Consider the following 15,272-nt stretch of genomic DNA (forward strand, 5'->3'; position numbering starts at 1 on the left):
GATAAAACATTGATGCTATGTCTAAGGATGTAGTTGTTGATTACATTACGCACCATACTTAATGCAATTGTCTGTTGCTTTGCAACTTAATACTGGAGGGGGTTCGGATGATAACCTGAAGGTGGACTTTTTAGGCATAGATGCAGCTGGATGGCGGTCTATGTACTTTGTCGTAATGCCCAATTAAATCTCACTATACTCATCATAATATGTATGCGCATGGTCATGCCCTCTTTATTTGTCAATTGCCCAACTGTAATTTGTTCACCCAACATGCTGTTTATCTTATGGGAGAGACACCTCTAGTGAACTGTGGACCCCGGTCCAATTCTCTATACTGAAATACAATCTACTGCAATACTTGTTCTACTGTTTTCTGCAAACAATCATCTTCCACACAATACGGTTAATCCTTTGTTACAGCAAGCCGGTGAGATTGACAACCTCACTGTTTCGTTGGGGCAAAGTACTTTGGTTGTGTTGTGCAGGTTCCACGTTGGCGCCGAAATCTCTGGTGTTGCGCCGCACTACATCCCGCCGCCATCAACCTTCAACGTGCTTCTTGACTCCTACTGGTTCGATTAAACCTTGGTTTCTTACTGAGGGAAACTTGCCGCTGTGCGCATCACACCTTCCTCTTGGGGTTCCCAACGGACGTGTCAACCACACGCATCAACCGACGCCGCCATCATCCGCCAAGACCGAGGTCGAGGCTTAGTTTTCACCGGCCGCCATGACACCCCGGACTAGATCACCATCGTCGGAAACCTGTGTGAGATCCCATGATCCCCCACACAGGACTACCAGCCTGGCCGACCACCTCCGACGAAGAAGAAGGCCACCTCCTCCATCGAACCCGAGGTTGCTGCCCCGGGCGTCCTCGAACCGCGGGAGAAACCCAAGGTCACCACCCCGCACCGGCGAGAAGCAGAGGGGATGGCACAAACCGTCCCACCACCAGCCACCACCGGTGTGCCACCAAGGGAGGCAGGGGAGGCCGCAACACTCTGGCCACCGCCGCCCCTTCTTGCTCCGACCGCCGCCGCCCCGCCATCACACAGGATGGAGGAGGTCTACCGCCGCCACCGTCGAGGGGATGACCCAGCCGCCGTCCCATCCGCGTCAAGAGGGAAAGCCCCCGCCGCCGCCACGCCCCGAGGTCTTTGCCCCGGCGGCACTGCCGGCGGCGGCGGCGGCGGGAGGAACGGATGGTGGAGCAAGGTCTCGGATTACGGCTTCACACGTGTTTGACTTCAATAAAATATCACACTCTCCAAAAAAAAAGTTAACTCGAATTTAGTATAAAGTTGTACTAAATTCTAATCAATTAAAATGAATAGGAGGGAAGGGAGTCCGTGTGTTCAAAATGTTCTTTTTTAGAAAGCTATACTGGCTTCCAGTAAGAAAAAGAAGGGTGTGTCTATATCTCAGTTACTGAGATTTTCTTCACCTCAGAAAAATGCAACTGTTGTTTAAAGAAAAGTGTAACTCGATCCAGTTGCACATTTATAGGAAAAAAATACTACACTCTTTTAACGTAAAAGTGCAACTCAGACACTTTTTTATAAATAACTTAGACTTAAGAAAATCTAGACATAGCAAAACCGGAAAAAGAAACGACGTGTTTTTTTTTTAAAGCAAAAGAAACGACGTGGTTAGCGGTGAAGCCGTACGTTCTGGCGGTAGAAAAGTTGGTGAAGCTTGTACGCATGAACAACCACGGCTGGCTGAAGACAAAGTTGCAGATCCCAGCGATGACGCAAAACAAATTGAAGTAACCGTTCACCTCGAACAGCCGTGTCTCGGTCCACTAACCCAGTGATTCTGAATCGACCAACTCGACTCGATTACTCGTGAGAAAGTTCCCGGCCAGCACTCTCTCTCCACGCCGGCACGCAATCGCCGACAGCTACCGCTACCAACACACTTTCAGAGTACCACGCTGCCGACAGTTGCCAAACTCGGAACGACTCCAGAGTCCCGAGCGATCTCGGCACCTTCCGATCGCGACATGGCTGAATAAGTTAACAGTTGACCATTTCGAGCTAATTACATGGTTTATTTCGCTACACAAATACATCCAAGTGCCAAACATCGTACAAATGAAATTGTGGATCTTGCTTGCTACCTAGTGATGTGTTTGCCAATCGTCTAATACTTCTATTTACAAGATGGAGTATACAATGCTACAAGATCACCACATCCATGGCGTTAATTAATTAACTAACCTAGGTGTATGTGTGTATTGGCTAGAGCTGAGCTAATTAAGCTACCAATTAAAGAATACCGCAGCGCATGCAGATGGGTGTTCTTGGCGCCACCGCATGCGCTGTGTTGGCTGACCCGTGTACTTATGTACCTGCGCGAGCTGAACCATCCGGCTAGTCTATCGAAGGGCGTACATCACTGCGGCGGCTGGCCGGCGTCGGTGGCCGCCGCCATGTCGCGCTCGTGCGGCCAGGGGATGAGGCACTCGGGCGGGAAGCAGCACTCGCACTTCCCGGTGCAGCGCCGCGGCCACTCGCTCGCCGGCGGCATCGTCTGCGGCTCATCCGCGGCCGTCATGGCCATGGTAGGGTCGGCGGCCGGCGCGTCGACGGCGACTTCGTCGTCGTAGGGCGCGGCGGCGTCGTGGAGCGGGCCCCAGCACTCGACGCGGTTGAAGCGCGGGAGGTTGGAGTGGAAGTAGACCCACACCGTGGCCTCCTCCAGCTCCGGGTGGCTGCTGAACAGGCTGCCGTCGCCGTGCACGAACGCCTTGAGAACCTGCATATATACGTGCCGGACGGCAAGCGGAGTCAGAGGATGACACACTGGAACTTCTACAAGTGCTTCCATGAAACTCCGCACATTTTCATTTGGAAGTCCGTACGAGAACAAAATAATGGTGACACGGACATAAAGGCTGCCCATGTCTGAACATTTTAATTTTGAGAGACACTGTTCGTCAATGGAGTTGTGGTCCAAAATTCTTGTGAAGAAAAAGGGGTCAAACGGTAACCTACCACGGGTAGCTCCTTGCGGAAGATGTAGTAGCGGAGCGGCGCGATGAGGTCGAGGAGGAAGTGGCCGCCGGAGATGTGGCAGTGGACGTGCAGCGACATGGCGCCCTGCACCTTCTTCCACTCGGCCACCACCTCGTCCCGCTGCAGGCGGTTGTACCACCCTTGCAGCTGCGCGGCGTGGATGGTGTGCGACACCGCCAGCGTGAGGCGCGCCGTGACGTCGCTGTGGGTGAGCGTGTAGGTCCGCGGCAGCTTACCCGGGTGCTTCGAGTTCTCCTCCTCCACCCCCACGAACAGCACCTTCAGCTTCGACGCCTCGAAGATGGCCGGACCGAACAGCCGCGCCCTCTGCACACGCGCAAAAAACAGAGCATCCAGTTCGTCAGCCGATCGAGTCACTCAACAGCAGACCAAAGAGATTGTCCATCCAGATGGTTCTTACCGGCACGACGAATCGCTTCCGCCGCCCGAGCACGAGCACGGAGCTGGCGCCGCCATGTCGGCGCTGCTGCTGCAGCTGCTTTAGCTGGGAGAGCGGGAGCAGGGACATGGTGGAAGCGGCAGTGGCCATGTCTGCCCTCCTTCGATCAGGCTCTCTGCTTCCACCTCGGAGGCTAACCAAAAGTAGGAGCTGAACCGGGTGCCAAGAAAGGAACCCTATGAACTAGGTAGGATGAGCTCGATCAAGCAGGGTCGCCGGCTAGTTAACCGGCGTGGAGCAAAGGGCACGGTGTAGCTTGCACGCCTCAACCGGAAGAAATTAAGCAACGACCAGATCGATCCAGTAGCCCCAAGACTGCAGGAGAGAGCGGTAGATCGATGGGTGGAATCGCGTGTGCGTGCGGCACTGGCAAAAGAGAGTTGAATTGGATTCGTCGTTTGTTCCACAAGTGGCTACTGATTGGATGGGGCAGCAGGTTTTGGGGAGTTATAGGAGGGCGGTTAGGGTCAAGGAAGAGACAGTAGGTGGTGGTGGAGTGAGGGCTCGGGAAACGTCGCGGTTGTGTGTGAGAGCCGGCAAACGAAGAAGAAGCTCTGGATGCTCTCCGTCTCTCTTGTCCTCGGCGTTTCATCGGACGGGAGCGGAGGAAAAAGCGGCAAGAGATGGCGTGTCGGGGACTGGGAGCGGCGAGAAACTAACGGGATCCGTCCATCTCCCATGATTTTGGCACGTCCACGTTTGCGCCAGCGTGGAAGAAGGCATGTGTGTTTTTCTTGTTATGGCAGGTGGCGCCTCCTCGTTGGTGCTTGACACACGCTTCAGGTTTACCTGGGGTTAAAATACAAGATACTCAATTTTTTTAAAAAAATATAAGATACTCTTCTCCGGTGGTACCCATGTGTCAGCCACATGTGGTATTAGGAAAACAGCTAATTTAGCTAGAGAATGTAGAATTTATTCAATAATTTTACGAGAGTACAGTTTAGTAAGACCTTTTTGGTTAGGTTAACGAGCAGCGATGGCATCGCTCCGCTAGTCATGGTGGCGTTGTCTCGGGAGTACCGACACTCTTGCATTACATTTAGGCCCATCTTGCCCGGTGTTAATCTTGGGTGCTTGAAACCAAGCCTAAGTGCTCTCCCAAAACCAAATGGAATTCCAACATTGGAACGAATATGCGGCGTGGTCCCGGGTGATTGGTTGCAAAGTTGGCAAAGGGTGCAGTTTGGTCATCCTCTCTTCTCAAGCTTGTCAGCTATCCACACATTGTTTTGGGTAGTAAATAAGCAAACATCTTGCACTTAGGGCAGGGCGTCCAATTTTCCCACACACAAGGCCTCATGCGAGTGGATTCTGCTCCAACGAGGTGGATGTTGTAGGATAACTTGGAGGAGTATTCACCCGAAGTCGTTAGCGTGCAAGTGATGCCATCGGGCAAGCCCTCGTCGAGGTGGATGTCGCGAAGCAAGGTCCAAAGCTTGATAAATTCTGCGAGGTGCTTGATAACCCCCAAGAGCAGGGGGTCATTGTAGCACCTCTCAATGTGGAAGTATGGGAATCGAACAGCATGAGCAGGAAGGAAATCTATTTACTCTCTCCAACTAGAGTATCTCAATTCTACTTGCCTATGCAGTAAGAAAAAACAAAGTAACGAATAGGTTTAACTTGATGCTTCAAAGTAAAAACAAAACATAAAAAGTAAAAGTGTCTCAATCCTCTAAATGCAAGAGGAAAGACCAGATGCTTATGCTTATAGGATCTTTCTCTCTCAAACAATGGTGGATATCATATTAGAAGATGGTAAAGTATACACAATTGTCATGCTCCAGTGGTTAACTTTTATAGCGGCTACATGTCCTAACACATATAGTTGAAAAGAAGTTCTCATATGACTGTTCTGTCACGCAGCGTGAAATTATTGTCACTTCTCCTCGTCACACTTAACCCCTTTTAACCCCTAGAAAAATGATGTTTGTGTTACCATTTCCATCACTCGGCTATGCCATTGTTATCACTTGGCTACAGTTCTCATCTGCATACACCATACTTTATGTAAAAACACACTGGACCACTATGTCAAAGGTTTTGTTTGTTGTGCGTGTACCGCATCTCTCTCATTGACCAATAGTTAGTGTTGTCAAACACCTCGTGATGTGGAAAGACAAGCCATTACCGCTAGCACTACGCCGATGCTTATGTGACGTATAATCACAAACGAATGCATAGATATGATAAACATGCTTCCTAAGTATGGCACCCTATAAAGTCTCAACACAATGGTAGACACATAACATAGGACGTATAATCTCATGCCACAATATCCACCATAGGATGTGCGCTTCATCGACAAGATATTTTTATTTTCTAAATTAAGAATATTAAGGTTGCAATATCTTTGGGCTTGCAAACCATCCCCAATAGTGATTTTTGTAGCCACGTAGAAAAGCTCCATGTCCTCTTGATGTTGTGCAGAGCACGCAGTTGGGAAACCCCAAGAGGAAGGTATGATGAGCACAGTAGCAGATTTCCTCCAGTAAGAAACCAAGGTTTGATAGACCAGTAGGAGAAACAAATCACTTCTGAAGGTGTTGATGTCTGACTTTGGCAGGGCGCACTACCGGTGTCAGCACACAACACAACCAAAGTACTTTGCCCCAACTTACAGTGAGGTTGTCAATCTCACCGGTTTTGCTGAAAACAAAGGATTAGACGTATAGTGTGGAAAGAGATGTTTGTTTGCAGTGAAATAAATAGAACAGTGTGTGGATACCATAAAAAGAGTTGTTGCCATGGGGTTGGCAATAAAAAGAACAGGTATTTGCAGTGTAAAATAAAGGATTAGGGTCCACAGTTCACTAGAAGTGTCTCTCCATAAAGATAAATAACATGTTGGGTAAACAAATTACAGCTGGGCAATTGACAGAATAAAGACCATACATGACACGATGATTACTATGAGACTCATTTCGGCATTACAACAAGATTCATAGACTGTAATCCAACTAGGTCTATGACTAATAATCCACCTTCCGGTTAGCGTTCGCACGCCCTTTTAGTATTAAGTTGCAAGCAACAGATTATTGCATTAAGTAAAGTGTGTAAAGTAAACAATAGAATTATCCTTGGATAAATCATTGTTGTTTTCTCCCTAGTAGCAACAACACATCTACAACCTTAGAAGTTATTGTAACTCTCCTAGATTACTAGAGGCATGAATCCACTATCGAGCATAAATACTCCCTCTTGAAGTCACTAGCACATACCTGGCCAGAGCATCTACTTGCAATGGAGAGCATGCAAGATCACAAATAACATATGACAAATATATAATCAAGCTCAACCATAGTATTCAATATTCATGGGATCCCAGCAAACACAACATGTAGCATTACATAAAGATGATGTTGATCATGATAGATAGCCCACAAGATCTAAACATGAAGCATAATAAGGAGAAGACAATCATCTAGCTACTGCTATGGACCCGTAGTCCAGAGATGAACTACTCACGCATCACTTTGGAGGCGGGCATGGCGATGTTAAGGCCTCCGATGATGATCTCCCTCTCCGGTAAGGTGCCGGGAAGAGTTTCAGAACCCTCCCGAGCTAGGGCCGGCGATGGTGGCGGCAATGGAACTTTTCGTGGATGGAGGCTCGGGTATTTAGGTTTTTCTTGATCAGATGAATTTATAGGCGGAAGGGCGAGATCGGTGGGCGCCCAAGGGGCCCACACCATACCTAGGCGTGGACAGGGGCTGGGCCACGCCTAGGGGTGGTGTGGCCACCTCCTCGCTTGTCTCCATCTCTCCTCTGGACTCCGTCTTTGTTACGGTAAAATATGAACTTCGGCTTTTGTTTCGTCCAATTCCGAGAATATTTCCTGTACAACTTTTCTGAAATGCAAAAATAAGATAAAACAAGAACTGGCACTGTGGCATCTTGTTAATAGGTTAGTTCCAGAAAATGCATAAAAGTTCCACTAAGTGTAAACAAAACATATAGAAATTGGTGTAAAACAAGCATGGAGCATGAAAAACTATAGATACGTTTGCAATGTATCACCTGTTCACAGGGATTATCTAGCCCCACCCATCCAGGTCGGGGTCATTCCATTCGAACCAAGTCCATCGGAGCCGAAATGCTCTCGCAAACTTTTTGTAATATCCCAGGTAATGGGGTTACAAAAATAAAGGAAATAGATGTGTGCATTGCATTCATGCATAGAAAATCTGGGGAATTTTCGCGCTTTAAAGTAAAACAGTCACAGTAACTGAAGTTTCACTTGACCTTGGTGGAATTGAAGTAGCTCATCAAGTCAAGCGCTATAAACCTCAATGTGACTTTGTTAAAACTTTGTTTTGGGAAGAAATGATTTGATCTAAGGGGTTAGATCAAATAGAACTAATAATCAACACAACAACACTTTACTCAATGATCAACTACTTGATCTTCTAACAGATCATAATATGGTAATCATTGCCACAACACATGAACACCAATTCAATTGTAAATCCAGTAACAATAATTGGAGAAACTATTCTTCACTCATCTTCTCCATGTCTTAAACTAATCCATGCTCTTATCATAAACCCTATGATATCCATTCTACTTTAATCTTGGAAACAAGACAAGGAGATCCAACTAAGGAATACAACTCTTCTCTATTCCAAATTATTAAGCATCAAACCTAGAGAGGTGAGAGTTCTATTAATTATTAGAGAAGCAATAACAAACCTTGAGTTAAACCCTGGATATACATCCATGTAAACAAAACCTCATCTTAAGAACATAACCTTAGGATACTAATCAAGACCATTCCTAGAAAGAGAACCTTTTATGTTGAACATAGATATTGATGATCACATCATTATCTATGGAACCAAATCTTAAGATGGTATTAAAAGTCCTTTCCTAGATGAGAGAGAGACCACTCATACCAATTTTAGCTTTACCTATTTAAGAATAAAGGACAATCTTTGAATTAAAGTATTAGGTTGAAAACCATTTCTCTTGGAGTGGTGGGATAACCTAATATCACATGGAATAATACCATACCCCTTAATTGATAAGGTGAGGAAGAGACTAACCCAATTAATCTAGACAAATGAAACCTTAGCCTAGATACCTAAGGAGATATTGGGAGTACCCCATAAACCCTAGAATAAACATTCTTAAATGAGAAAGCTCAATCTATGGTGTTATACTCAAGATAATTGAGACAACCCTAACCATGCCCATTCAAGAAACTATAAAAGAAGGTATATATTTAATTGATCAAGACAACACTTGATCTTGGGAGTGAGAAAACCATTCAAGGAGAGATACCTTAGGAAGTCCAACCTTGATCATTATAAATTGTGTAATGATCATAAACCCTAAGAATTTTAAGTAAAGATATTAAGAACAAGATGATCATATGTAATATATGATCATGCTTTGGAGATATGTGAGGATAAGTTAAACCCTACTAGTATAAGTAGATCCCCTTTCCACATGAAATTATAGGGAGATCACTAGTAAGAAACCCTAGGCTTATATCTCAATCCCAACTTGTGAATCACTTGGTGATCATAAAGTAGAATCCTACCACATCTATATTCCATTTATTCCTTAATTAAAGGACCTAAGAAAACCTTAGAGTAAAATTCCATATTTTATATGGTGAGAAATCATTAATCCATATAACCAAAGTTAACTATAAAAAGAACAATATTCACTCTAGTTACTTTAATGATAAAATGAGGATAGTAATAAAAGTCAATTGGTAGTAAATAAAACCAATTCTCAAGTCCTTAACTAAAGGAGCACATGATAGATTAAGCAAATAACCAATTTATCATGCATTGGGGAGAGTAAACCTAACCAATGCAAAATGGTGTCATCTCATATCTACCACCTAGAATTATATCTCAACAGTAGTTTGTGTATCACTATGGAGATTACAAAACTATAAACCCAATCCACATTTGAGTTCCAACCCATGTGTCATTAGGTTAATAGTATTGGAACCTAAAATTATCCATAGAGTAAACCTTATATTCCAATTTATTAACACATAATTATGCACATCAAATAATAAACAAGAGATCACTTCCCAAATGGAAACTAAGTCTTAATAACAATCCCTCAAATACTTTTAGTTGGAAGTATCACTCTCATAATTCTAAACAGAATTGATTGCATAGCAAAATGAGAATTAAAGGGAACATATAAAATTCATGATTAAGGGTTATTTTGAATAAGTCACTAATATGCAATATAATCTCATCTAAAATAATTATTCCAATAGAATCCTGGTATGAAAGACAGGAAACTAAATCCTGATTGAAATTTGCATAATAAAAAGATCTGCAAAAGTAAATCAAACCCAAATATGAATTTCAATGGATAAATATAAAACAGGAAAATAAAAACAGAAAAGAAAAACAGGGAAAAACTTACCTGGACCCTGCCAGCCGAAGGAGCCCAACAAGGCAGCCCAGCAGCAGCCCAGAACCGACACACCGAGCAGCCCAAGTACCCTTTCGTTAAAAATAACAAGGAGAAGGTCGTCCTCATCCCTTCCTGGCGCATGGAGGCCACCGCGACGCCGTGGTGAGCTTCTCCTCGCGCTGGCGTCCTCTCCTCGACCGAGTCCGTGACGAGGCGTCCACCTGCGTCGTATAAAAGCTTCTGATCGACACCTAGCTTCGGATTTCTTCCTCCTTGCTCCATTTCTTCCCTCTTGCCGAAACCCTGCCGCACCGGTGACCTCAAGCGCCGCCGGTGGAGACCACCCCGAGCCTCGCCGTAGCTTCCATTGGAACCGCCATGGTCGACTTGTTCATCCTGCAGGAGGAATCGGGCCGCTGTGACCGAAATCGGCGCCGGCGACCTCAACTCCCCGACGGCCGGAGCTGGAAATTCCGGCGATGCCGACCTCCTCTCGCCTCACCGTCAAGCGCATCGTACTCAGGGTGAGCTACTGGTGCACACGCAACCCCTAGCTTCTTCGATTTCGCCCTAAATCATTCCCGCATCGATAGCCAGCGAGCGCCGCCGCTCGTCCTCGCCGCCGGACTTTCTCCGATGACCATTTGGAGGCGGCGCTAGCATCATTAGACTTGCCATAGCATGCTGGTTCATTTGGTGCAAGTATTACATCCGCGCGAGCCCGGGATCGACGGCGATCATCGAATTCCGCCGGCCACTGTGAGTCTCTGGACATGAAATCGTATTTTGACTAGTCCACGCCGCGTGGCAGCTGACGTGGACCCTTGGCCCACTCGTCAGTGACCCCGGGTAACACTAACCCGGGTACGTCCAGTAGTTTTTCTATTTCTATTTCAAATTTCATAATTGCTGCAACTTTAAATAAATGTATAAAATTCGTTATAACTCAGAAAATTTTAAATAAGATATCAAAATTCTTAAAAAAGTAAACTCTATCCAATAAAAATATAATATGAAATTTTTATTTTTAATAAAAATTTAATTGTTTAATACCTATTAATTAGGCCTTTTCTTTTAATTCTAAATTCAATTAAAATTCAATAATTATGAAAAACATCCAAATTTAGTAAAAACCATTAAGTAAATAAAGAAAACATTAAAACAAATTTTCTTTATTTATTATCTTATTAAATCCTTAATAGAGGGATTTAAAACCCTAATTAATAATTATCTTAATTATTAATCCATTACAAAAATAATAAAAAGCCAAATTCTATATTATTTTTATTTCTAAGTTATTAATAACTTCAACTTTATAATGAAGTTATTAATCCAATAGTTATAGGGTAATTAGGAAACCCTAGTTCCATTATAAATAAAGTGATAACCTCATCATTTCATGTGATCCCTAAAACCCTAATATCATTAGGAACCCTAGTTCCATTATTACATGGAAACCCTAGTTTGCTTCTAACCTAAACCCTAGGTTAGCACAGGTGATCATGGTACCTTCTTTCAAATCATAGAACCATAGTAGCAACTAAACACTAGTCTTGGTCACATAAAATGTAGAATACCTATCACTAATATATGGGTATCCCATGTGTTCATCCTCATCAGACTTAATTGATCAATTAGGGTCAACCAAATGTAAACCCTAGATCCTATTACCAAAGCCATCGTCCTTATTTAGCATCACACAATTGTGATGAACCCTAATAGTAACCATGATTGATGATTACCTTACATACCATATTCCACTAAACCCTACTAGTGTTAGATATTTATCAAACATCCTATTTAGGAACCAACCAATCTTTACTTAGGGAATTAAATAGCTAACCTAGACAACCTCAACCCTAATTGATATACTTCTTATTACTTAAGAAGTATGTTCTTCAAAAGTTATTCTTTTGAAGTAAATAAAGAATCATCACCAACCCTGCTTATAAAGACCTATAAACCCTAGCCAGCTATCACTAGCAAGATAAACCAACCTTGACAACAACCATGTATAATGAATTGCTTAGGATGCCTAGGCTTATCTCAACCTTACAAGCCCTAGTTGCTGATGAATCCAACTATGTTGTGATCCATCTTATACTTACTCCAGAAACTACTTGGAATCAGAATAAATTATAGCAACCCACAAACCTAATTACCATACTTGTTCTTTATCAAATTACATGTTCTTCAAAAGTTATTCTTTTAAAGTATAGGATAATCAATCATTAACCATGCCATACAGTACTAAAACTGACCACTGCTCCTTACTTGTTAACATTATGCCAATAATCATTCTCTTTGTGATCAATTGATTATTATGCTTTATTATCTACCTGTTTATAATACCAAGTAATCACACCTGAATAAGAACCTTGTTTGTGAATCACTCTAAAAGCGTAACACACCCTGAACCAATCATTACAACTCACTGATCCTAAATCATCGGGGTTAGATCACGCTTAGAGCGATTGCATCTCATACTTATGCATTATTGCATCCTTGCCAATCTTTTAAACATCGTCCTTATCGAACGATGATGCTATTTCGGAATTTGGAGTTATTGCGTATCGAAGACCTTGCCTGCATAATCTTGCAGTCAAGAAAGGCAAGTTCATCACTTGCTCATGTCATTTGAGTATTTCTATCAAATTACTTGCAAAGTATTATGGTTATCACTATTGCATAAAAACCAAAACCGCTACTTTCATAACTATGAATATGACTATGTGGTGGGAAATGGAACCATGGATTGTGTTGATATGGTGGAGGTTCCATTGCACGGGCTTATATCCATCTAGGATTAAACAACAAATGTCGCCAGTGATTCTTGTGCCGTAATACCTGTGTTAACCATAAGATCCGGAGTGGGACGGAGTAGTCAAAAGTGTTTCCACCTCTCGTTCATCAACGGATGCGCTTTACCGTAGACACTTGTATCTGTCAGGGCAAGCGGTTGGCTGGGGAAGCCTTAAGTCCCCACGGCATAGTCCGTAGACACTTGTCGCTCGAAGTGCAAGCGGTTGGCTGGGGAAGCCTTAAGTCCCCACGGTATTGCGGTCTATGATGGGTTGCAGCCACCGGCGTAGGAGTGTATGGTAGAGCCCAACACTGTTGTCGTGGTCGGGGTCCACCTTGAAATCTACAGGAATAATGGGACCGACGTGGACCCAGGATCGGCGCATGCAACAACGGGTGGGTGTTCGAGGTAGCGGAGGAACATGATTGGCTAGACCTTATACTGGGCCTCACACCATAGGAAGTGTGGACGAGAACATGACTCGGTTGGCACCAAGGTTAAGATCTCTTATGGGTAAAGCAACACACCTCTGCAGAGTGTAAAGAACCGTGACCTGTCACTCCCTGTTCCGGGATATGGAACTGCGAACGCTGCCGGAAAGGAGCTCCATGAAGTTCTAGTAAACCGGTGAAGGCTGACGGACATAGTTCTTCTGAATAAAAGCAATCTTTTGAAGAAATGGTTATGAAAACTTGCATTGGTATTAGACTTTCTGGTCTAATGCCGTAGCTAGTGCATTAAACACCTCTTTCCTATAATGAACTTGTTGAGTACGCTCGTACTCATCCCACTCTTAAATCCCCTGCTTAGATATGGAGGCATCAACGGAGGATCTACAGTGCAACTCAAAGGCCGAGGAGTCAACAACTACTTCAAGAGACAGGACCCTGTCAGAGGAGTCAGATACCACATCCAACAAGGAGAAAACCTAGTTTAGTCATAGAAGGGAACTAGCTTCCTAAACCTAGCTCCTATTTAGCTAGAATCTATTCACATCCCCTATAGCTAGTCAAATACTCTACAAATAGAGTTCGTGATAGGATTAGACTACGAGTCGTTCTTCTGGAGTTTATTTGAAGATTTACCTCATTGTAAAGTAGGAGGCTGTGCTGATCTTATGTAATAGAGTCGATGTTGTAATTCTATAGACATGCCTTGGACCCGCATATGTTTCTGTTGTACCACTCTGAGCGATATGATACCCGTGGAACTGTGTTTCATTGGTGTTATATCAGACTTGCATACTACACCATGCAGTGGTATGCCGGGTCACCACAGTTGGTATCAGAGCAAATGCTTTGACCTTAGGATTAAAACCCTTTAAAGGAGACCTATAGGATTGGTAGTGTCTATAGGAAGTTGTCTTAGTTGAACCAAATTTTCTTATGACTTGAGATGGATATTCACTTGAGAATAATCCTGACACACTTGAGTCAACATTTCCTACCTATCCTTCCTAAGTGAAGTTAGTTAGCTAATCCAAAACTTGTAGCACATCAATAAGCCCTTAAAACAATAGATGAGTAGATCACAGTTGGTATACAATACATGGTAGTCCAAAGAAAGGATACAACCATAAGGAAGATATCCTATTGGAAGATGTGTACCAACACATGTTATAGTTAAATAAGAATTACTTAGACCTGCACTAGAAGTAATATCAAGTGATGGAGATAATTAAGATATCCTAATAGAAGGTGTATACCAAAACAAGAAATGTGTAAGTAAAATCTATCTAGACTTGTGAAACAACTGATAGTAAGTAATACAAACAAGTGATATGAGTAGTATTGACCATGATGAGTCAATCATGGGAGACAAGGAAGAGTGATAGGAATAATATATGTCTACTCACAAGGTAGAGTTGTAATCATATATGATTCATCTGAGGATCATTATGTGATGAACATCTAAAGTATTTAGGAGGAGAATACTAAGAAGCCAGTTTTTTTCAACAATAGTGCAAGAATTGTGTTCCAAAACAATGGGAAGTGTGCCAAGCACATCATGACCATATGCTTATGGTAGAAACGCTTAGAAGTATAGGAACTATATCCTAATAAATATGTATTCAGAGTAACCATATTAGAACTAGTGGTATCATACAAAATAGTCCTCAATAACACTTATATATGGTATAATACTTTGTTAGTACTTCCAAACAAAATTAGGTCAACCACAACTATCCTAGACCACTTTGTTTCAAGTTATCTCATTGCAATTGTGCAATTCAGGTAAATGTCAAGACAAATAGTAGAATGCCAAATTTATGTGCTAAGTATCACGAAATAAACCTATCTTATGTGGTGTTATATACTACACATCTTAGCCTAATATTTTGAGATGTCCTACTCAACTATTATATTCAGGCTTATGATGGTGTGTATTATAAACACAAAGCTGAATCTTCTTGGATTTTATTGGATTTTCATTGTTTGACTAGATCCATACATGAAGTTTGACTTTGATATGCAAATGCATGTTGCAATATCAAGTTTTTACTTGATGCTCTAGATCTAGAGGGTAATAGTATACGTGTGAGGAAGTGACGAATTCTGGAAGATTCCGAAGACAAGATGAATGTTCATCA

General features: G+C 43.2%; 1 protein-coding gene across 1 annotated transcript; it reads right to left on the minus strand.

The window, feature by feature from the left end:
- Positions 1-2,038: 2,038 nt before the first annotated feature.
- On the minus strand, positions 2,039-4,058 carry LOC127302582 (protein STAY-GREEN, chloroplastic). Its single transcript, XM_051333070.2, has 3 exons — positions 3,448-4,058; positions 3,006-3,353; positions 2,039-2,766 (listed from the first exon to the last, which is right to left on the minus strand). The coding sequence occupies exons 1-3, from the start codon at positions 3,574-3,576 to the stop codon at positions 2,404-2,406; spliced, it is 840 nt and encodes a 279-aa protein (XP_051189030.1). The 5' UTR covers positions 3,577-4,058; the 3' UTR covers positions 2,039-2,403.
- Positions 4,059-15,272: the final 11,214 nt, after the last annotated feature.

The sequence above is a fragment of the Lolium perenne genome, chromosome 5, assembly GCF_019359855.2.
Source record: "Lolium perenne isolate Kyuss_39 chromosome 5, Kyuss_2.0, whole genome shotgun sequence".
In the NCBI taxonomy this organism is placed as follows: domain Eukaryota; kingdom Viridiplantae; phylum Streptophyta; class Magnoliopsida; order Poales; family Poaceae; genus Lolium; species Lolium perenne.